This window comes from Falco peregrinus, chromosome 1, assembly GCF_023634155.1.
Source record: "Falco peregrinus isolate bFalPer1 chromosome 1, bFalPer1.pri, whole genome shotgun sequence".
In the NCBI taxonomy this organism is placed as follows: domain Eukaryota; kingdom Metazoa; phylum Chordata; class Aves; order Falconiformes; family Falconidae; genus Falco; species Falco peregrinus.
Window position 1 is genome coordinate 92,726,732 of NC_073721.1, and position 23,579 is coordinate 92,750,310.

At 47.2% G+C, this 23,579-nt stretch overlaps 1 protein-coding gene across 6 annotated transcripts; it reads left to right on the forward strand.

The window, feature by feature from the left end:
* The first annotated feature begins 1,065 nt into the window (after nucleotides 1–1,065).
* Nucleotides 1,066–20,715, forward strand: SLC25A47 (solute carrier family 25 member 47). Of its 6 annotated transcripts, none has more exons than XM_027777100.2 (7): nucleotides 1,066–1,320; nucleotides 3,677–4,743; nucleotides 17,402–17,445; nucleotides 17,736–17,807; nucleotides 18,076–18,258; nucleotides 19,340–19,613; nucleotides 20,420–20,715. In XM_027777100.2, the coding sequence occupies exons 5-7, from the start codon at nucleotides 18,097–18,099 to the stop codon at nucleotides 20,704–20,706; spliced, it is 723 nt and encodes a 240-aa protein (XP_027632901.1). In that variant the 5' UTR covers nucleotides 1,066–1,320; nucleotides 3,677–4,743; nucleotides 17,402–17,445; nucleotides 17,736–17,807; nucleotides 18,076–18,096; the 3' UTR covers nucleotides 20,707–20,715. The 6 variants fall into 6 exon arrangements, with proteins under 6 accessions (XP_027632901.1, XP_027632905.1, XP_055659819.1 ...); XM_055803844.1 differs by lacking the exon at nucleotides 1,066–1,320 and adding an exon at nucleotides 1,327–2,155; XM_027777103.2 differs by lacking the exons at nucleotides 1,066–1,320; nucleotides 3,677–4,743 and adding exons at nucleotides 10,683–10,933; nucleotides 13,791–13,942.
* Nucleotides 20,716–23,579: the final 2,864 nt, after the last annotated feature.

The following is a 23,579-nucleotide window of genomic DNA, read 5'->3' on the forward strand; positions in this document are numbered from 1 at the left end:
CTAAATTGCTTTTTTCAGATTGTTTTTCTGGTTTGTCAAGATCACTTGAATTCTAATCTTGCTGTCCATGTTTGTGCAGCCCCTCCCAGGTTGCTGCAATCTCCAAAGGCCTGTCTTGTTCCTGCATGCTTGAGCTGTTACTAATAAGCTTTACTCAATGCTTCTGAGTGTTTTATTCAATGCTACTGAGCCCCACGGAGCAGGCATGTCCCTCAAAGGGGACGGGGGATGGGGCGGGGGCACATTATGTATTAGGGCAGAGAACATCAAGGACTTGTTGGTATAAAGTTTGAAATGTCGAGAGCTGCTTCCCTAAGGAATGAGCATGGCTTTAGTCCCACTGGGGAGTTTTCCCTTTTGTTCATTTTTTCTTGCTTGGGGTTTTGTTTTGTTTTTGGTTCCAGTTACACTTGTGAGGCAACATTGTATGAACACAGAGGATTTATTATGGTTGTGTGTGCGTGTCGGGGGGGCTGTGAGTCAGTATGGGCACTTATATTTGTGTATGGCTTCCATAGGAGCTTTGTGATAAAGGGAGGGAAGTTGTACAGCTCTTACAATGTGGTGGTATTACTTAGGCCAGGTGTTTTGCCTATTGTCCAGGGCCTTAAGTGTGCAGTACAGTCACAGTTTTGGAGAGGAGAGCTAACCTGACACTCAGGGAAACCCTGATTTAATGGTTATCCTCTTCACTCAAGCTGTTTTTCTAGATAGTTCAAAAGCTGTGTCTGATCTTGTGTCTGCTTTGTTGATGTGTGATGCCTCCAGCTCAGAGCATGACTCAGACCTCTGTTGGGAGCTCTTGTGCCCTTCAGGCTCCATAGATTCAGCTCAGCTGTGAGTATTTTTCTTTTTATTCTGCTAAGGCAGATCCAAACATAACTTAGAACTGGCTGGGATGCATCCCCTGGAGAGCTGGAGCGAGGGGTTGTGCTTTTCCTGCTTTCTTCTTCTGTGGGAGTATTTAGCTTCCCTGCTGGATGGTGAAATGTGGCCTCATCAAACAGAGAAAGCAGAAAAGAAAGAGCTAACAGCAGCTTGAGAAACACACAGAGTCTACCAGAATGTAGAGCAGCTGCACTGCCACGTGTCTGAGAGAAAAGGTTAGGTTTATAATTTAATGTTGTCCTTCAAAGACTCTCTTCCCTTTTTTCCTGCTGTCTTTTAGGTCTGAATGGTGGCAATTCAGGTGGAAGAGGCTTTGCAGAAGATGCTGGATGGGTGAGGGAGCAGAGAAGGTTTCCCTTAATTCTTGTGGCAAGAAGTGACTCTGTTGGCTGTCTGCTGCCCTTGATGGTACCCAGGGAAGATCTGGAGAAGGTGAGCCTGAATGGAAACCTAGGAAATGGAAATGGGAGAGTAGGGAGGGGAACCGAAAAAGACAGAGAGTAAAGAAACAGGAGAACAGAATTAACACTGCAGGTAAACGAAACATGAAGAGAGGGCAAAAGCAGAGTGAAGTAGGAAAGGACCAGAAATGTGGAGTTGCGATAAACTTGTAGGAATTCTGGTGGCAATGACATGCAATAAAATACACATTGTTGACTCAGATATTTCAAAATCTTTCTGTTTGCTTGTGAACTTGGCATCAACAATTGGCCATGTCCCACTAGACGTGTCCCCCTAGAATGTGGAGGGTGGTGGAAGGGGGTGGTAGTGGTGGTTTCTCTTTGCTCCCCAGAGCTTCAGTGTGGCTTGGCCAGCTCTGTGGGTACCTGGCAGGAGAATTTCCTTTCACATAACCTTCTGCCCTTAGCCCTCTCCTTACCTTCTAAAGTAATGCACTGCTGCATCATCACAACTTCAACACTCATCACGTTACCTAGAAAGATGCGTCAGTTTCTCTTTTTAGTTTGAGTTGGGTCTGGATTTTGAGCTTTGTAGCACCTACCTGGGCTCCCTGAAACACTCTTCAAAGACTCTTTGGGGCAGCAGCTCTCTCTGTGCCCTGTTTATGATGTGAACTCAGGCGGCATTTAGACCATGTGCATGCAGCCGTGTGAACCTGGCATTGACACTAACAAACTCTGCACGGAAAACCTTGCATTTTTTGGAGACTGTAATCCAGCACAACTAGGCTTGAAGATCAGCTAGCGCTTTACTGAATGGCTGGCCACCTAAACCAGCAACAAATAAATCCAAATAGTGAAAGTAGGTAAGTATTGGAATGCAATGTTAAGTACATAAGAAAAACTTAGAAGCTGAGTTGCTCTGTGCAAGCACCCAATGTCTGAAAAAGAATCTTCTCCAGGTGAATTCACTGAGTACCTTTGTGTGGATTCGAGTAATTTGTTTTCTTAAACACTGTTGTATTCGTTACCCCACTTGTACTCATTGCCCCACTCGATGTTATGTTATTGAGCCAGCTCCTGAGGATTCAGCTGTGTTTGAAGACAAGAGCAGCTAAAGCATTATTCATAGGGGACTAGATGCCTTTATTATCCATTAACTTTATGACCTTGGGTGGCTTTAGGGTATTCTCTGACGTTATTATCCCACTGGCTTCAAAGGTAGTGTATATCAAATGTTGAAACTTCCCAGCCTGATAAAATCCCTTGATAAGACTGGTGTTTAAGCATGAAATGTAACGGATGCATTTGTACAAGTCAAGCACTGCTGAGACAGCTACCTTGCTTACAGACCTGCTGATGGGTAGGGGCCTTGTGAGCCCCCAAAACGTCCTGGTCAGGATCCCAGGATGGAAGATCCCCTCTGTTCCAAGGGAAATCACAGCAGGCAAACAATGTCTAAGCTAATGTCTGAGATGCTGAGCTTGTGAGAAGCAGAGACTGAGAGGTGCTGCAGGAAGGGAGTGGCTTAGTATGCTATCAGTTGTGAAGTGCCCTGAAAAGTTTGGTGTAGCTCCAACTTCCCATGCTTTATCCCAATAAAGTGGAAATATTTATTATTATCGGGAACACGTATCTTCTGGAAATCCTGACCCTCAACATTTTAAGCAGAAGTGGCCAAATTCTGACACGCTTCTTCTGTTGTTTGTCTCAGCTTCTGCTCCATGTGGGACTGTGTATGTGGAGGGGCATTTTAGTTTCAGTTACTAGTTTTAAATATACTGGTCTGTTGGAGAAGGCAAGAGGAAGAAGCATAACATGCACTTAAAACAGTCAGCAACATTTATGATCGCTGTGAGGAAGAATCCATCCCTGTTCATAGACAGTTGTCTTGTGCTTTGTTTGAAATAAAAGTCCATAGCCAACCCCCTGGATGCTTCCCTGGAAGTAGATGGGAAACAAACAGACCAAAAAATCAGAAAAAGCTGCCTGCAGGCATTAGTCCGAAGTCCTTTCCTCAGCATTACCTTTAATTTCCAAGACCATATATACTTTGAGTTCTGTTAACTAAACTGATTAATCCTTTCCCTTTCTGTCATATTTCTTCTAAGCAGTCAGCAAGTAGGCTGGCAAGGGCAGACCTACACCCTCCCCCCCACCGTGGTGGGTCTTTTCTTCTCTCTTAATAGGTCCCGTCTTTATTCTCTGACCTGTGCTAGTACTATGATGGCATGTAAGACATAATATTTTTTTTTTTATGTATATTTGGGGAAGGAGCTGAGTCCAAAGTAATATATATAAAAATACATTTATATTTTTATATTATATATAAAATATGAAATATTATGAGGACTATGTCAGCCTATGTCCTCTTATGTTTGCTGCAGGTGGAGCGAGTTTCTTTGCTGCTAGCCTTGCTTGGGGAAGACCAGAAGACTTTGCATGTGCAGGCAGTTGGCGATATGGAGAGCAGGTCTCCAGCAGAACCCAAATGCTAAGCTATTTGGCAGCACAGTTTTAAGATGTCAGAGACCATGAAGAGGCACACTGAGATAAGAGGGTGGGCATTGAGTCCAGTTACCTGAATTAGCAACTGTCTACCAGCCCAGCAGCTTTGCCCATCTCTCCCTAAGCACGTTACTCGGTCACTCAACACATATACTTGTGACTGGTGAGAATGAGCAAAAACTGTTGTGAAATCATTCAGAAAAGGAAGATAAAAATTCAGTAGCCAGCATCTTTACAGTGTTTTTCCAGTCTGGATTTGCAGACAATATCACCTAAGCCTCAGGCTGTTTCTGTGAAGTGAAAACGTGCAGTTATGCCCATTTCATAGATAAGGAAACCGGTAAAACTGATTTGTCCCCGGGGGAACAGGAGGCAGAGCTAGGAGAACAGCCTCCTCTGCCTACCTCCTGTCTGTTTTTAAGCCACTTCATTCTTACAGGAACATTTCCGTGAAGCAAATGGTTTTTAGCTGCCAACAACTATACAAATACACTTTCAACACCATGTACTTGAAATCCGCTGGCACAGTTTGTATCCACATGCAAAGTCAACGATTGGGAGACCAGGTCTCCAGCTGAATCTAAATGCTAAGTTATTCAACAGTGAAGGCACACAGTATGATACACCAGTCAGTAATGAATGAGGAGAGAGCACCAAAAAAAGCAGGAATATGTTCTGAGGCAATGCCACTAAGGTTTATGTACATATTTTTAATATCTTGGCCTGTCTTCAAGGCAGCTTCCTTCTAGGTCATATGTGGGCTTCCAGCTGTCATGTGAAATATGTTTGTTGTTGCATTAGTTCTACAGAAAAGGCACTGCTTTCTTAGAAACTGAAAGAACAGGCATGGCAGAATGACTAATGCCTTTGCAGAAACTTCCCAAGGACTCTGCGAGATGGGTGCTCATATGGCTCCTGAACTAATGCCAGGGGAAAGACAAGAGTGGTAAGTGAGGCTGTGAACTTCATATGATATTCAGAGACTGGTACTGCTGGTACTGGTGTCTGGGTATTCTTCGTTAATGCTGGGGGTGCTCCTGAAAAAGCTATGGAAGCTTCTGGTTTAAACCTCAATTTTTCTCCAGCTTGAGCCAGTAGGAAAAGTCAAGTTAATGCTGGCGGCACAGGATTGAACAGTTGCTGATGAAATGGGCTGTATTTCCACTAGGACAGTGCACACTGCTTACCGTTTTATGGCAGAGATCCCTGAATAAGTACTGTCCAACTAGAACTGGGTATCAGCAGCTCTTTGCCCCCCAGCAATATGGGGATCTTCTCTGGCATTAAGCTTGCTTTGTAGCAGAATTTTTAAGGGAGATGCTTTGGTTTTGCTTGAATGCAGTAATTAATTCAGTGTAATTTCATTTGGTTTCCACTTCTGCAGGACAAAAAGTCTTGCATTCTTTTGTATATATCCCCTCTTAGCATAAGCTCCTAATAATGCTGGTATTTAGAAAAGGTTCTCTTTTCTGAACTCATTGGTGCCAGCATTGCCAGTCAAGTATAACAATCTTTCCCACATGATTTTAGCAGCTGATATCAAAGTCCTAAATAATAATGCTTTATAGTCCTAGAGCTGCATTTTCTTCCAAATTTTCAAGTAGCTCTGGGGTTGGTTGTTAAATCACATCAAATCAGCTAGTTTCCAAGGGAAGAAAGACTGTCGATTAGTCAAAATGATGTAGCATCTCATACATTTTTCATTAGTGCACAGCAGAGATCTGAGGGAGACAGTTTGAGAATATTGGAGAAAAGGATGCAGAGGCATAGAGCAGAGAGAGCACCGGTACTGCAACAGCATCATCAATGGATTTGGGGCTTGGCACTGTTCCTACCACAACAGCGATGTTTTACTGCCTAACAGCTGTACTACCCCTGCTGAAAAGGTTGAGGGTTGTACATTAATATCATCATGACAAATAAAGAGTACATTATTGCTTGGTGGGGAAGAAGAGGCTGGGAAGGTGAGTGCCTGCCTCCGCTCCTGGCTCTTTAAGCCTGTTGCCAGGTCATTGACTACATCTTCTGTTCATTACAGTGCAGAAAACATGCAAGAGGTTGGAAAGAAGCTCCGAGTGCAATTAGGAAGTCAGTAACAGGCCTGACATCCCCTCCCTCCATCACAGCCAGGAGTCCTTCCAAAGTGCTAGCAACGTCAGCTGGCATAAAATCCCTTCCCAGAGCTGACCGTGGTGGTGCACTATCACATTTCCCCTTTCTTATTGTAATGATTGGGATCTGGGGGGAAGATTTGTGTAGCACTTTAAAAGAACCATGAGAGCAATGCCATTTTTAATATGTGCATTTTTTCACATGGGTGTTTGTGTAGAATGGTGCTAATGTTGCTTCTTCCACCTTTCCCCATGATTTACTCCTGAACAGAGAGACTTGTGGCTCTCTGAGAAGTGCCTGAATCCTTGCAGTGACTCCAGGGCAGCGAACATGCAGCACACCAGTTGTGCTGATGAGATTAGGTATAGGGAGATTGAGTGACTTGCCCGAAGCCAGAAAATATGTGTCATTTCTTAAATAACCACAATCATCTTCAGTCCACTTAGAAATGTTCTATTTCCCTTTCCCTTGGAAATGTGTGTAGAAACATTGCAACCTTTTATCAGCCTTCCAGAGGTGAAATCACTGATCACTTATAACTGGCTAAAAGTGGCGCAGTTGCCAATGTTCAGAGTGGTTTCCTTACTGGTTTTGTTTGTTTTGCTGTGAAATTCCTGCGGCAAACGTTTGAGTCCTTGGAATTATTGTTTTTTCATTAGTACCTGAGATAAAGGACAGTGAGACACTTTGATTTGAAAATCGGTAACACAGCTGGAGCCAGGAGTTTCCACCCCCCTTTCCACCCACCACCAGGCGAGCCAAGCACCAGGCTCTGCTGGCTCAGCATTGCTGGTGTCACTCTTCCCTCTTCTGCAATGTGCAAACAGCCCGGTGACGTAGCAGGGTAACTGTTTGAACAGCTTCTTCAGTCAAGGATTTTTCAAAAATAAATCGGACGGGAATTGATGGATATGCATGCATATGTGATATGGCATAGCATGAAGGGAATAGAAAATGCAGCATATTATGGTAGGAAACGAGGCAGGAGCATTTTCTCAGCAAATCCGGCTTGATGAGCTAGCAGGTGGTTGCTAGGTCAAGAGGTCGGGCTTCGCTTATGCTTTGCAGGACTGGTGGGGTTGGTAATGTCTTGGGAGTAAGCTGTGAAAGGAGAGGGGTAAAGGGACACCCCTACTTTTTTGTCTCACCTTAAAGATGTTATTTAACATTGATTACCTACCTAAAGTCTCCTTCTCCACCTTCCCTTTTGCCCCATACACTTGTACCAGTCTGCTAACCCTGCTGCTGCTTTGGCTGTAGAGCAATTCTCTGCCTGGGTTTCAGACAGCCGCCTCCTCCTGTGAAGTAAATGGAGTGTTTCATCCATCACGCGCTGTGCAAAATTAAAGGCCTTCCTCTTTTTTTCTATCAGTTAGTTTCATAACTTCCTGCAGACTGCATCATACCGTTAGATCTCTCTTTTAATCTGACAGCACCTTTCATGCTCTGCTCCCTCAAAATTCCCTGTGAAATTCATCCATTTTGAATAAATCACTCTTAAACAGGTTGCTTCTGGAGGAAAGGACTTGTGAGTTATTTCTAGTGGGGTACTATCTCTTGTGGAGGCTCAAGGCATGCATTTTGTGTGCCATTTCCCAGGGCAGGCTTTGAGAAGATCCCCTGGGGTGAGACCAGAGGTGTGGACCATGGCGTGTCTTTGCAAGCTGGACTAGCAGACACCTCTGTCAGTCCTTGGACATTGTGCCAGAGGGTAACAGGAATGGCTCATATTTGATCTTGAAGATCTTCCTGACTGTTCAAGATTTCTTTGGGGTGGATTTTTTGGGCTGTCTCTGTTGACCTGTGGCATTGTGGGGGCTGGATGTTTCTAATTGGGCGTGAGTGTTTCTAATGAGGCTGGTATCTGAGACATGGTAGGTCTCTAAAACCTGGGCGGGAGGGGTTGAAGGAGGAAGCTCCTTCAGCAAGGTGCGAAGAACAGTGAGACCTCCAGTACTCTGAGTCTCTAGGAGGACTCCCGGTAAGGGAGGCTGAATTGCTGCCCTGAGGATCACTCTCTTTACTGGGGAGTTGGTCTGTACTGTTAGGGGTGTTCCAGCAAGTAACAGTAAACACAGTATCACAGGTTTCATTTCACAGCTGGGGTCTCCTCCACGCCGAATGAACCCTTCCTCTGTACTTGCTCATGTGTGAACACTTCAACACTTGCACGGGGCTCCTCTTCCAGAAGACTCTGCCCTCCCTGCCATCGCGTGCCGGCCCGGCTGAGGGGGTCACAGCCAGCTGATGAGCGTGACAGTGGGTGCTATTTGCCTCTAAGTCCTGGCCAGAGACTGGGAGCAAAGGAATGGAGGCTACAGCTGTGGCAACGGTGTTTGCCTGGGGCTTGTGTTACGCTGCTAAGCCCCTGTGGAGGCAAACCTCCCTGAAGGAGCTGTGTGCATGCATTCCTGCACAGCTGGCTGCCCCTAGCAACACCTTCACGGGACAAGGAGAAACATGTCAACCCCCCAGATATTCTTCTTTCAGATGAGCGCCTTCTGAATGGCCTCTGTTTGCATAGCAATTCCAGTGAAGTGGAAAATGTGACTTCTCCCAGTATACCTCATCAAAGTGACTGAAACCATTATCAGAAGGTTATCGGGACGCTTGAATCTGGAATCAGCTTTGTGCTATATAGAGCAAACTAACATTTTGATAGAAGCTTTGGTGTCAATGAAGGTTAAAATAATAAAAAAATGTTTGTTTTCTGTTGCAAAGGGAAGGTTTTTAGATTTTTTGGTTTTATTTTTCACAATCTGAGAAGGTTTCATGAGGAAGATTCCTTTTAAGCTGTTCAGCTCTGCTAAAGAAGGTAGAAATTTTCCTTGGTCTTGTGACATTTCATTGGAAATACTTAGTAATCCTGACACTTCAGTCAGCAAGTGTGACATGCCAGCTAGTCTCTTACTTTCTTGCTGATAGTGCACCAGTCACTGCAATACACAGAAAAAATCCCCCCTGACATGACACTCCCAGCCATGTGATGGGAGGGGAGGCACGGTGACACTTTCCTGTTGGGAATATAATGAATTTCTTCACTTTGCCTGGAAGCAGGTCCCAGGAAAGCAGCATTAAACAGTGGTGCCTAAACAGCGGTCCCGAAGGCAGCAGCAACTGCTGCAGCAGGGGCTGGGGTGGCCTGGCAGGATTCCTGCAGGAACCAGGAGGCTGTAGGCTCCCGGGCTGCCCCTCCGAAGAGGACTGTGTCCTTTTCCCCGTGTGTCACCGACTCCTCAGGTCCCACACCTGGTCCTGCTGCTGGAGGGGGCCTGCAAGGGCAGCAGCTGGGAACAGCTGGTGGGAGAAGTGGGAGCAGCACCTTTCCCTGCACTTGGCACCAACGGGCTGCTGACGAACCGTTAATAGCCCCTGTATGGTCAGCAGGTGTAGCAAGGCAGGGCTACTGAATAACCCAGTGTGTTTTAGCAGCTACATTGTTAACTCTCTAGATAATATTTTACTTCTGGTTTTAAATTTTCGCTGTCCTTGCAGGATGTTACGCTGGATTAAACTGTTCTCTCCAGCACAGAAGGTGTTCAGGGAAGGACATGTAAGAAATTTGGGAAGCAGATTACCAAAAATACTTTAATTTTCAGTTCCTAGAAACTCTGAGCCCTCACAGTGAGCTGTGCTATATATCAGCGACCCATCAGCCCATCCAAAATACGCACTTCAGTGAGAAATAGGTTCTTTTGAAATGTGCAGGGGACAGCACTGGGGATTAAAGTCCTCAGCTTTCCCGTGAAGCTGACCTAGGGGGGCAGCAGCCGTGAAATTTTCTTTTCTATTTGCTGCCAATGTGCCTTGGCTCTGACCTGGGGAAACCTCTTCAAGAGGAGTACAATTCAGGTCACGACTTGGCAAGCCCTTTATTGCATCAGGACTTCGGTTTCCAGGTTCACTCTGGGCAAAACCTGACCTCTCCTGCGTAGATGTGGCAGCCCGGTCGTGCAAAAATAGGCAACATGGCATTTTCTTGAGCTCTTGGTTCCCCTTGACCATCAGGTCTCTCTCTGTGCTTTGCTGTTTCCCCTGCTGAGGAATCAGTCACCACCCTGTGCTGGGTGTAAATTAGGAAGAAAAAATTAGGTGCTGGACCAGCCTCCTGGCAAAATCTATCTCTCATCTCCCCTGCAGGGCAAAATGCTGGAGTATGGGCAACACAAATCATGATTCCTGCTCCACCACTTAACTCAGCAAGGAGCTGACACTGGAAACCGGGTTGGGAGACTAAGCAAGAAGTGAAGGAGCAGAGCTCCTCCAGGGGCTGGGAAAACTATGCTGTGGTCTGAAAGGGAAGCAAATGCTTTGTATGTGGTTGGACTCAGTTCTGGGCTTCACCACCTGTATACACAATGAACAGGTAATAATCTGCGGGGAGCTGGGTAGAGGTTGAGAGTCAGGTGTGTGGGTTAGGAAAGCCGAGGAAAATTCCTTGGGAAGGGCACAAGGGATTTTTCTTGGTGGGAAGGGGGTGTCCTCCATCAGAAAGAGAAAGGGTGGGCTGGGATGGGGGGAAGAGGAGGAGGCATCTCATGCACAGCCACCCACACTGTTTCACTGCGGCACAGGGCAGGAGTGTCCTCTGCAAACAGGTGTGCAAGGCTGGCTTCTGGGCTTAGTAAGTACAACGGGGAATGGCCCCTTCACAGCCAGCGTTACCCCGCAAGGCACCCCCCTCATGATTTTCTAAGCAGAAGGGCACTGGGCACAGCGGCTTTAGTGCAGCGCTGCAGGGCTTCATGGGATTACTTATTCACTGTGTTCCTGGAACGGCTCCAGGCTTCCAGTCTCTGCCTCTAGCGCACAATTCGTCAAGTATCCACAAGACTCACAATCCTGAAACAAGAGAAGACAGTGGGAAGGGGATTCATATTGCAAATCACAGTCCCTGAAGGACCTGCAGGGTTCTGGAACGACCAAATCGGTATCCTCCCTTCTTCTACCTCCCTAACACTTAATCAGGGTAATTAAGGCAGCAGACTCAGTCTGGATGGATTTCATTGCCGGGGCCATTGGAGGTAAATACATGAAGTAGTGCTTGTTGATCAAAGCAGGTTGCTGTGTTTCCTTCTTTTTCAGCTAACGGGCAGCTCTCAATGGCACAGCTGAGAGTCTTTTGGTGGGGGCTGCTTGTTAAAAGTGCATTCTTCTTTATTAAATGGAAAATATCACCAGGGCAGGTTCACAGAGCTCCTGGAGAGGCACTGCTGAGGTCATTGCTCTGCAATCTCCTCCAGTCTAGTTGCAGCGGGACAGGGTGAGACTCTGATGGGATGAGACCAAGTGGGGTACGTTGTGCGCAGATACAAGCGGGCAAGTATTGCCTGGACAGCAGAACCTCCTGTGTCGGGTGCCTGGGGGTCCTGGCAGCCTGTCGGGCGGTGGTTTTGGAGGGCTGGGGATGTCATTTGTGAGACAAGAGGAGTGGAAGCACAGCTTCGTTGCAGTGAAGATCTGTATGAAGGACCTTTGCATTATCTTAGGTTAAGATGCATTTGCAGTTGTGATGGTAATTTCAGTGCAGGCATGCTGTGTAGCAGGCTTTGATCTGGGAGAAAGTAGGTTAGCCATATATAAAAAAGTAAAAGGAGAAAAGTGTGATTTAATTCTAAATATTTTTAAAGCATGTACTACTCAATCTCAGATTTGTTTTAATCAACAAAACGTAGCCACTGGTCTCATTTATTTTCTGAAATATTGTTGGATTTAACAGAGTATTAAATATCAAGAGAAGGGCCTTGGGGTCACTGCTGACAGAAAAGCCAGGTAAACCTGCCAGATGGCTAAGACACACATCCCAAGCCTGCGTGTCAGGTCTCAATCTGAGATCTGCTGAAACTTGGCAGTTTCCCTCACCAGGAGCAGCCTGTGGTCCTGGTGCAGATGTGCATTCCCTGGGAAGGACCACAATAAGTTTTACCCTGCACCCCCTTATTGCTTATCACCCAAAGCGTGCCAGTGGGGCGATGCTTGGCATCTCAGTGGCATCCAGCCCTGGAGGTGCCTGTTCTTCGGGGTGTTGGCCTTGCTGGGGTGCTGGGGGGCCCTGCTCAGGAAGGACCTTTAATGAGACAGGTGGGATATAACCAGCCCCTCCACGAGACCTTGCCTTTCTCCTCCTCTTTCCTTACTGGATTCAGAGGACCCAGTGGAGATGGAAGCCCTTTGTTGGGGCTTGGAATGGGATGTCCATCCCAGAGGGATTTACCAGAACTCTGAGACTTCATGTTAATGGTGAGACAGCAATGATTGCATTCATCCTTGGACTCCTTTGCTTGTGTTGGCACAGTCAGAGCTGGGCCACTTAAGGACAAACTTCTTTAGCAAGGGAACACAGAGAGCTGAAAACACACTTTCAGAGTGGTCGTTCACTTCGGCATTCTGCCCCTGCTCCCATGCAAAGCCATGGTTTGTGCAGTGCCCCCCTGTGTGGGCACCAGCATCCTGCGCTACCTGACCATTCACCAAGCATCTCCCTGGAAACAGGCTCAGCCTGGGAGCATGCAGGCTAGGGAGCTCCAGCTGGGACCAGAAATGTCTTTGTTTAGTTTAAGACACTGCACTTGGGTCACAACAGCCCCACGCAACACCACCAGCCTGGGGCAGAGTGGCTGGAGAGCTGCCTGGAAGAAAAGGACCTGGGGTGTTGGTCGACAGCCAAACATGAGCCAGCACCGTGCCCAGGTGGCCAAGAAGGCCAACAGCATCCTGGCTTGTATCCAAAGAGCGTGGCCAGCAGGACCAGGGCAGTGACCGTCCCCCCTGTGCTGGGCACTGGTGAGGTCACACCTGAAATCCTGTGTCCAGGTTTGAGTCCCTTGCTACAAGAGGGACACTGGGGTGCTGGAGCGTGTCCAGGGAAGGGCAACAAAGCTGGTGAAGGGTCTGGAGCACAGGTCTTATGAGGAGCAGCTGAGGGAACTAGGGCTGTTTAGCCTGGAGAGGAGGAGGCTCAGGGGGGACCTTATCGCTCTCTACAACTGCCTGACAGGGGGTTATAGTGAGGTGGGTTCAGTCTCTTCTAGACAGCAATAGGGCGAGATGAAATGGCCTCAAGTTACACTAGGGCAGGTTTAGATTGGATATTAAGAAAAATTTATTCACTGAAAGAGTTGTCAAATGCTGGCACGGGCTGCCCAGGGAGGTGGTAGAACCACCATCCCTGGAGGTGTTTAAGAAACACATAGATATGGTGCTTTAGGGAGATGGTTTAGTGATGGACTTGGCAGTCTTGGACTTGATGATCTCAAAGTTTTTTTCCAACTTAAATGATTCTATGATTCTGTGATTCTATGTGACACTCCACTGACCTCGGGTTGTCAGAGAACAGGATTTTCCATCCTGTCATCCGTGTCCAGCTCAGGGTTTTCGAAGAGGGGTAATGCAACTTTTCACTGGCAGGCGGAGGTGTTTTCTGGCATGCTGTTCCCTGCTGGGAGCTTGCACATAGACATGTGCAAGGTACCTGGGTAGGGCTTCAGGGCCATGGTCCCTACCCTGACATGGGAGAGCTTCCAGGGGTGGGACAGCTTCACTGCAAGAACTGGGATGGTTTTGGTGCTGAGCTTATTTTATGGCTTATGTTTGTTAGAGCTGAAGCAGTTCTTGTGTTCCTAAGGGGGCTACAAACCCAGCTGGAAATGCATCAAACAACTCAAGAGGCAACACAGATAATACCAGAGCTTCTGTTTAGCAAATTACATTTTTGTCACTTCCATCTGTTTTCAGAATGTTTTGGAGAAAGCATGGCTTAAGCACCTCTGACAAACCGCAGAGATGCTGCCCTTTTGAATCCCATGTAATGATCCAAACTGGCTCAGGCACCTGCACAAACATTGTGCGTTTCCTCAGCTTCTGTCCCTTCTGTGGCCACAGGACAAGCTCAGCATCTTCAGCCCGGGAAACTGTGACCTGCTGACTGACTGACTGACTCCAGATGGAAAAAATACGAGAGAAACATGCATAGTGACTGTGGAGACTTCCAGTAACCACCAAACGGGCTCGATGTTGTGGAAAGCAGCTCATCTGTAAGGATATCCTTCCCGGCCAATAAAACTAAGCAGGAGGTTGGATTAGAGACCTCCTGAGGGCCCTTCCAACTTGAATGTTCCTCTGATCCCATATGTGTTTTCTAGCCCTGCTATGGCAGCAGCCTGGGCCATGGCAGGGGTCAGTCAGGCAGTGATGATTAGGGCTGTGGATGACTAGGGGATGACTTGACTCATGGCAGTCATAAAGATTTGGGAAGGGGAAGCTGAGGTTCACCCAGCAGTGGTAGAGCAGCAGGGTCTGCAGCACGCCTGGGCTTCTCCACATCCTGCTGGAAGGTTACACACTGTCACATGCAGCCCAAGAGTAGATAAAATAGTCCACCTACGGAGGGAACACGCTGTCTCCTGATTCTTACAGTTAAACAGCTCCTGCTGGCCGCTGCCAGGGTCACGTTACTGGATGAAGTTCAGCTTGTTCTGGGTATGGGGCACTTACGTTCCCAACTCCTCACAAAAATAAGGTCTTTGGAAGTGGCTGTCTGCCCATCCAGTGTATGGACCATGATCCCTGCTTCTCCCTGGGGCTTTCAGACAGGTGCCTGCCAGCAGGTTGGAGCTGTGGTCAAAGTGGCCTGGCTTGTGAAGAGACTGTGAGTAATCCCGTTCTGGACCTGCACTCTGTGTGCGCAGGGGATGCCACAACCTCTGCACAATACCTGAGAACATCTCAGATGAAGTAGGCATAAAAAATGGTTTGCTAAACCTAAACAAGATAATTCACCCGACTTTGCTATTTATTTTTGTCGCAGCTGGTGCGTGTTACTCAGTGGCAGTCCCACAGGAACCCTCTCCTGTATGCATGCTATACATTGCTGGCCTTGTTTGATTCTGCTGTGCAAATAGGGCATGTGTGGGTCATGCTATCTTTGTCCCAGGCTATTTATATTGTGTGACATTGTGCAGAACCATTCTTCCTTGGCCTTTGATAGACTTGGCTGAGCTCCTCAACTCTGACAACTGCTCGGAGTCCTTTGGCTCCTAAGGAGCACAGTTCATGTCAGGCTGTTGTTGTTTGGAGGCTTGGGGGACTCACATCTCCCCTTTGGTGGGAAAAGTGAAAAATGTATAGTCTCCTCCCAAGTGGAGGTGTTTGACCCTTGCTGGAACCAAGTTGACTGGGAGCTCTTAGGACTGAGAAGCAATGGGAAATAGGTTGGTGTGGGAGAAACCTGCTTTATTTTGTCTGTGATGCTGCTGTCTCTGCATCTTGATGTGTGAACAGGGCAATTTCTCCAGAAGAGAGGACACTTCTTGTCAAACACTGACAGAAGCCAGCCTTGGTACCTGATGTGCACGAGCCAAGGCTCCTAGTGTCCTGAGCTGGTGGAGCAAGCCAGAGCTCAGCTGTGCAAGGCACGCAGTACCCCGGCATCGCTGGTGCCTGGTCAGCCCGTGGCCACTGCCTCTAAAGTTCGGGGAGTCTGAGACCAATGCGATGCCAAATCTTCCCGGGCTTGGGCCAGGAGGCCCTCTGAAGTCAGCACTGTCATGCTGGCATTGACTTATGTGCTGCTCTTCCCTGGCTGGCAGGGTCTGTGTTTGCAGTCTGCCTCTGGCTGATGGCTGGGAATCTGGGACAGCGTGGCTGCCCCTGGGTGACTTTTTCTGTTGTCAGTCTCTGCTTGGGCCAGAGGTATTGCTCCTTCAAGCCATATTAGTCTGCCTGTGTATTCTCCGTTACCATGTCTCTTCCAGTCTTATCTCATTTTGATTTTGAAATACAGAAGGTGGCTTCTTGGCCCATTTTTCACCTTCATTGTTATTTATCTGGTAGCAGACTTAATAGAGATTTTTGAAGGACAAACCCCATTTTTCTGCAAGCAAGTTGCTGTTGGCTGTTTTCTTCTGAGTAATGCACTTCGAGATTGTCTCCCAGTGAGTGGCTCGCACCAGCAGCTGCTGCTTTTTTCCAAAATGTAGTAGAGCTTTCCAGAGCTCCCAAGCAGCCATGTAATCACAGGTGAACATGCCTAGTGAAATGACCACATCAACTAATACAATTCTAAGCATCTCGGGTTTCATTTTTTTTTTAAAGAAGGACTCAATGAGAAGCAGTTTGCAACCTGTGAGCCCCCAGACATGAACTGTATCTATGACTACCTGGATCCCTGAAAGGCTCATCCAGTACTTTTATGAACTTGATCTCTGTCTAAATAACTCAGCTGGATACAGCTCCATCACCCCCCAGCCCGATTTCCTCTCAGATGACATGGCAGCTGATGCACTGGGAGGAGGTCAGCTGGTCAGCCCCTCTGTCATCTGTTGTATCTGCCAACAGATGCGTTTAGATCAAAGCTGAGAGATGTGAGGTAAAGGCAGGGACGGTGGGTGATCTGTCCGTTACTGTGATCAAGAGAAGTCAGTGCTGGAACTCTTTTGCTCCCTTATCTGCCAGTGGCTACTTAACTCCAGTGGCTACTTGAAGGTCTCAAAATGAGCCTGGGTGTCGACAGAGGATTGAGACAGCCCCGCAGTGCACTGGAGCTGCTGTCACTGCTGTGGCAGGGCGTTGTGGCCGGCCGGTGCGTGGGGCACGCTGGCTGTGCGCACGCCCGGCACTGATCCCTCACCGCCCCTCACCCGCTGAGCCCCGTGCGGTGCAGGGCAGGTGGTCTCATCGCCGAGCAGTGCCACGGCCGGTGCTGTGCCCCAGCATCACGCCAGCCTGCCAGGGCACCAAGCTCCTCGCTCAGCTTTGGCAGCAGCATTCGGTGCACGTAGGTAGGAGGTGCACTGCAGAGGCTTAGTCCAGCATGGTGCTGTGGACCCCGATGAATTCCTTGCCTATGGCTACAGATGTGCTGTGTAAGCTGCAGCCAGGGCATGTCCAGTCCATGGCGTGCAGGAGGCAGCAGGACTACCTCTCCTGTCTTCAAGAGAAATTGCTGTAATACATGAGGACTATCCCTCTGCTATAGATGTCCTTGTGACTGCTGCTTTTATTCCTCAGTAATTCTAAGTCAATCATGGAGAACCAGAATTGCTTCAGAGACCCTCTTGTGTGAGTGGGGATGCTCTGCACCTCACATGAGGGTGCTTGGTCATAGTCCAAAGATGCTTTACTGCCCAAGCTGAGAGGGGGAACGAAAACACTCTGGTATCATACAAGTCATCCCTCCAACCTTCCTGCAGCAGTGCTCTCAGTGTTTCTCCCAGTCCTGGCTTGCACTGTGGTGTTATTCCTCCTGAGAAGTTTCCCATGGTACTTGGATTCATCCTCTGAGTGCACCTTGGTCACGCAGATAAATCTGCGCATTTTACTCTGTCATGCTTGGCTCAAATGTCACTGCTGGAGCTCGAGAGAGGTCTGATGCCAAGCACAGCACAGCTCCAAAGTTACATTTTTCTGCCGTTCCCCTAACGCCTTCCTGTGATGGGGGAAAATGGTCTGTTGTGACATGTGCTGTTAACCATCTCTAATATGCTCTGTTTCAGGTGGTCTAAGCACAGCAGTGGGTTATCCGCTGGACACAGTGAAGGTACCTGTTGGAGCTTTATTTCCTGACTTCAGACTGAAAACAAACAGGCCCCTTAGCTTTCCCTGTTTTAGAAAACTAGCCCTGTGACAGTACTTTAATCTTTGTTACATCAACCTATTTCACTTCAATTGGTTGTGTAGCTTTCTCTTTTTTTTTTTTTTTAAAAAGTAAATTGTTTGGTGATGCTATTTTATGGCTAATTATCTGTTTGCCCTTATGGCATTTGTTGATTTATATATTTTTCTTTTCAATCTACTATCTGCATTTTAAAATTGCCACTGTATTCCTAGGTGAGAATTCAGACTGAGAGGCATTACAATGGGATTTGGCACTGCATTCAGGAAACGTACAGGACAGAAAAAGTAGGTACCTCTCAGCAGAATTGCTGATACCAGTTACGGATGCCTTGTTTCAGAGAAGCAGAACTGCCTCTGTCGGTTTGGGGAGGATGGGCAGCAGTTACATACAACCATTTGTTGGGAGAAGGGTGAGGATGACATTTAGTTTTGTTGATGAGCTGTAAGACGGAAGTAAGCATTGGCTCAGTAATGTATGGCCAGTGTTTTCAAGCACATGCTTTCCCATGACATTCCCTCTTAAAAATGTTCCTTTTCCTCTGTTTCCAACTAGGTTTGGGGATTTTACAAAGGCATGTCTGCATCAGTCCTTACGGTATCACTGATTTCTTCTGTTTCATTTGGCACATACAAAAACTTCCTTTGGACCATCTGCAAGCTGCGATACGGGGCTGCAGAAGCAAAGCCATCCAAGCTGGACGTTTCTTTGGCAGGAGGTGCTGCTGGTGCTGTCCGGGTATGTAAACAGCCGAAAGGGAAAGCACAGGAGCTCTTATTCACAAACATAGGAGGCTGGAAAAGCAGTTGATGTTTTCTGTCTGGGAGGCCACAAGGGAGCTTGCACCAAGCCCAGTTTGTTTTCACAGGGTGGGTCATGCTCTGCCCATGCTGCCCCCTCACTGGTCAGCTCTGTGGCATGGCTGAGTCCTGCTGGGCAGCTCGTGCTGGGTTTGGTTTAGAGTGCCGAAACACTTAAGAACAGACTATTAAGAATGACATAGACCTTGGCAACAAACGTAGAAAAAGGAAGAAAAAACAACGCGGGCAGCCAACTTTCCAAGTGGCTCTGACGGCATGTTTATGTAAGAAAGACGTATCTCCGTGTGTTACAGGCCAGTGTTCTGACAGTGGCTGGAGAAACGGGCAGCGCACCGCGCTGCCTTGTAAGGACCCAGAACTCCACAGGACATCACTAAGCAGTGATGCTGCCTGGCAGACAGGCATGATCCCCGCACAGGTTGGTGAGGCTGAATCCAGGACCAGTTTCCCATAAGCAGATGGATGGATCTCTGTGAACATCTGCAGGCGCTGCAAACACGGCGGAGCTCACCCCAGCATCCTGATGGTGTGCTGGGCAGAAATGCGTGCCCAGTCACAGGCAATCCTCTTACAGAGCAGTCCAGATGGTCAGGTTTCTAGGTGTTTCCTAGCAGGCAACGACTCTGCTTAGCACAGGTGGAGGTTTTTAGTCTTTATAGCATTGGTTCGAAATACACGTACAAACAAGAGCCCTGATATATGGTACCCTATAGCTGAGGACATCCCTTTTTCATGCCTATCTGGTTTAACAAGTTGTTACAGGTATTTCATGTCCTCTGTTGACTTCTGCCTTGCCTTCCACTCTGCACAGTGCAGCTTGCATACATGTCTTGCCACTGCTGGGTGGGATTTAGGACAGACAGAGGGGAGAAGGCTGGAACTTGCTGGCTTCCAGCAATATTATTGCCTGCAAAGGTGGGAGACAAGGAACTTGCAGGAGGGGGATCAAAACAGTGTTTAAGTGTGAAGAGTTAAAATCTCATCCTCTGATGTTACAGGTTGTGTTGATGGCCCCTAGTGAAGTAGCTAAAGTTCGCATGCAGACTCAGAGGAACCCGCATCCCTCCATTGCATCTCCCCAGCCTGTTTCCAAGCCAAAGTACCAAGGATCTCTGCACTGTCTGAAGGTGATTGCCAAGGAGGAAGGTTTTGGGGGTCTCTACAAGGGCTGCTCTGCATTACTCTGCAGGGATTGCGCTTCTTCTGCAATATATTTCCTTACCTATTCTGCTCTGTGTGACTGGCTCACACCAGCTGGCAAAAATAAACCAGGTAGGTATTGGAAAGCATCGGGCATTATCTGCAAAACCAGCTTATTTAGTATCACGGTAAAAGGGAAACCAGGCTTTCAGCAAACATCACCCACTATCTATAAAACCTCCCCCAGATCTGAACCTCACACAGCATTGCTGTGTGTGTGCTTCCCAGTGCCATGGGCCACTTGTGCCGCCCAGGCACGGCTGCCAGCAGCCTGCACGACCTTGTCCCTCAGCAGCTACTCCTCTCCCTGCAGGAGGGCTGTTTACGGCATGCTCTGGTGCCTCTTATGTCAGTATGAAATCCTCTTAATGCATAAGTAGGATACGTAACTAGATATAAAACATGGACAACTTTCCCAGGACATCATGGAGCACAGATTGGGTCAGTCCAAACCTGGAAAATAACGTCCAGGTGCAGAACATAGACACTTAACTTTCCTGCTTGTGATGTAGCTCCAAAAGACAACTGTTCACTCTGAGAAAAGATCAGCTAGGTGACATTCAGCAAACAGCATCTCCCTGAGAACTATAAAAATAAGTAGATGCAGCTGAAGAGGGTGCGAGTGCTCTCAGGTTGCATCACATCCAGTTCGTGCGGCTTCAGAAGTATCATGTATGCAAAAATGAGCATGCTGTGAGATCGAGAGGTCACACAGTTTGTGCGGGATCACTGGAAACACCCAGCTGCAAGAGCTGTACAAAATAACTGCTGGAAAACATGGGAGTTAACAAATTGGTTTTTTTTTTACTGTGAGATGCTTGTGGCTGCATGAGCATGGGGCTCGAGCTGAGCGCTCCTCCCTTCGCTCTCTCCTGCAGGTTTCCTCGTTGTGCTGCTGTCTGGTGGTTTTGCTGGAGTCCTGGCCTGGGGATTAGCTACTCCCATGGATGTCATCAAATCACGGCTGCAAACAGATGAATTGGACCAGCACAAGTACAAAGGCCTCATCCACTGTGCTAGGGAAAGCGTGAGACAGGAGGGGGCAAAAGTGCTTTTCAAAGGACTGGGTTTAAACTGCATTCGTGCCTTTCCTGTGAACATGGTGGTGTTTGTAACGTATGAAGCTGTACTGAGATTTACAGATCATTATGCAAACAAAAAATAGTTTGTCCCACTCTGTTTAGAGGTGTATTTTGTTTAGTTTGGTTTTTTGTAACACAACATCCACAAGCAGCTGCTGAATGCTGTCTCCTTCGATGGCCAGCGTAGGAAGCATGGACGTTTCAGCGAAAAGCTGCATGACTGACGGCTTTGTTTTCTTCTGACAGGATTACAAACTCATCAGGGAGTCTTGGATTTATATACAACCTCCCTTTTATCTCGTTAATGTATTTAGACTGTAGCCACCACTTAGGCCCTTGAAACCTTTGCAAATATTTATGTTCTAAAAGGCTGCTAGTCTGATCAGGGCTTTCGGTAAAGGATTCATTTTGTTCTCTACTGGCACAGAAAATGATCTTCACAACCAAGGCAAGAGCTGCGCGCGGTCTGTATCATATTTAACATTATCCACTGTGAGCTCTGTACACGCAGAGCCTGTGTTGCATTCACCGAGTAACTTACACATGCGTGCTTCAGGCTGCAACTTTTCCTTCCCAGCAGTCATTTTCCCAAAGAAGTACTCCACAATTATATCCCTGTGGTAGCAGCTGAAATACGATTCGCCTTCCTTTTTCCTGCCATCGGTTAATGAGTGGCAGGCACGGTCTGTTTACATAATCAAGCTAATGGCCTCATTGAAAGTGAAGCCAGGCAAGGGTTTCCATTAAACCATGTGACTTCTCCCTCGCAGCCTCAACAGCATCAGTCCCCTCCCTGAGCTGACGCGCTGCAGCTCTCCGGAGCTTGGCACAGCTTTGGAGGCAATCTGTTCTCATCCTGGAAGGAGGACAGGAATAGATACAAAACCTCTTTGCTTCTCAAAGGAAAGGCTGCCACAAAATCTGTGCACTAGCAGGGTTAGTCAAGTTAAAGGAGAATTGCAAAGTTGTAGAGTATAATTAAGATTTAAAACTTAAAAAAAAGAGTACCTATTCTTCTCCTTTTAAACCACAGCATTAGGAGCAGCCGAATTCTTTTTGCCAAAAGTACATTTTGAAACAGAATTTCTGACGTCACTAACAATTATTTTTCACGAAGGTACAAAGTTTCATCATGTCTGTTGAAAAAAATAACACCCACCCTATAGCTTCAGAAGGAACCTCCCTAAACCCAGAAATACTTCAATTTGTTCATCCTGCCTCAGGAGCAGCATGTATGTTCTCTGTCTCTTTTAATCCCTGGGTGACGACATCTGGAGTGGACTGGATCTAGCCCCTGTCAGATTCTGCTGAAAGCGCATTTTCTGGAGGGAAGGGGAAGACTATATTTTTGAAGGAGTTCTCATATTTTCAGGGTTGAGGCCGTTCTGGTCCCCAGCCACTTTTACTAGTTGATAGCGTGGCTTTGACTACACTGACAGTGACTTCGCAGCAGACAGGACTTGTCATCTACCCTGGACATATCAAAAAGTATCTAGTACTCGAAAGACAAATTTAAAAATTTCAGGCACGGCTAGAAAAGAATAAAGGGGACCTCTTCCACTCCAGAGACCAGTAAAAAGCTCTGGAACTGTCCTCCTGAAGCCTAAGCCTTCAACTGGCTTTTAAAATATGTTCACAGCCATGCTGTCAAACAATCATCATAATTCTTCTCTCAAGAGTCTACCCAGCTCTGGCGGCTGATCCAAGAGCGGGGTTAGAAGACAAGGCAGGCAGACAGAATGTCACCTGAAAGGGGTGTGAAATGACAGCCCCAACACTGAACTGGATTCTCTCTCAAAGTGCTTATGGCCTCAGCAACCTGCCACCCCCAGTTACAACCTGGAGCACCAGCACCAAACTTTATTTACTCAGAAAGTTCTTACAACAGATTAGTTCAGTCCTCAAGATTTGAAATTCCTCTTAAGATAGTTCTTAAGAGTCTGCTACCCTCACCTCATTCTACAAGGGATGCTTTTAACTGAGCGCTGTCGCAGCTGGGTAGTGATTTATCCAGCTCTGCCTGGATGTTTTCTGGAATCAAACTCCTTTATGCTGTATTATTCTCAGCTGACCTTGTTCACAGTCACTACATCCTCTGAACTGAGACAGTAAAAAATGCCTGCAAATCAGACTAAACAACCATTTGTTGTTAAGGCAGTGTTGATGCCGTCTATGGTTAGCCCAAGGTTTGAAAATGAAGCGGCTCAGCTTTCTTAATAGGCTCATGTATTCAGGTGACTAAAAATACCTCTTCCTGTGGGTGTAGCTGAAATACAGCCGGTTTCAAGAAACAGGAATTACAGATGAATTGTAAAAATGAGCGGGATGACAACTGTGGAATCCAAGAGGGGCTGAGAATTCTAAGTCTCAGGGTATCCAGCACCATATAAAAGCAGGTTCTCACATAGCCTGAACAAATGCTACATGGGAGGCCAGCTGTATCTCCAGCCAGCTTATCTCAGGAAGGCATCTGCTTTGCGATCCATCCTGTTCACAACCCTTTACTGGAAAAATATATATATATTCACAGTGTATGGTTGACTACCTGCCCTAGAGCAAGAACTCACAGCTAACTCACACTGATACAGACTACCAACAGGCACAGGAATTGACTGTATGAGTACTGTAAATAGCTGCACATAAATACAAACCAATTCTTTTTACTGACTTGACACATTGTACATACTACGCACTTCACGACACCCCCCCCCACCCCCCACCCACCCCCCAAGCTGGGTGTTTGGCTTCTGGATTTCAGAACTTGTCTGCTTTCTGATTTCTTTGTATTACCTTGACCTTCAGCTACTCTGATAATCACAGAACTATTTATTCTGATAAATTAGCTATCTTAAGGCCAGCTAACAGAATGAAGACACCACATTTGCTGCGCTGATACTGGGTTTACTTTGCTATAGGGACTGCAGCTTGTTGTATAGAGGATTTATTTCAGTAACAG

Bases quoted from the DNA above. Each gene is read 5' to 3' on its own strand.
- SLC25A47 (XM_005230589.3), top strand. From the start codon at position 10,906: ATGGATTTCATTGCCGGGGCCATTGGAG. The intron at 10,934-17,401 runs GTAAATACATGA...GCTCTGTTTCAG, and splicing joins CATTGCCGGGGCCATTGGAG to GTGGTCTAAGCACAGCAGTG. The intron at 19,614-20,419 runs GTAGGTATTGGA...TCTCTCCTGCAG, and splicing joins AGCTGGCAAAAATAAACCAG to GTTTCCTCGTTGTGCTGCTG.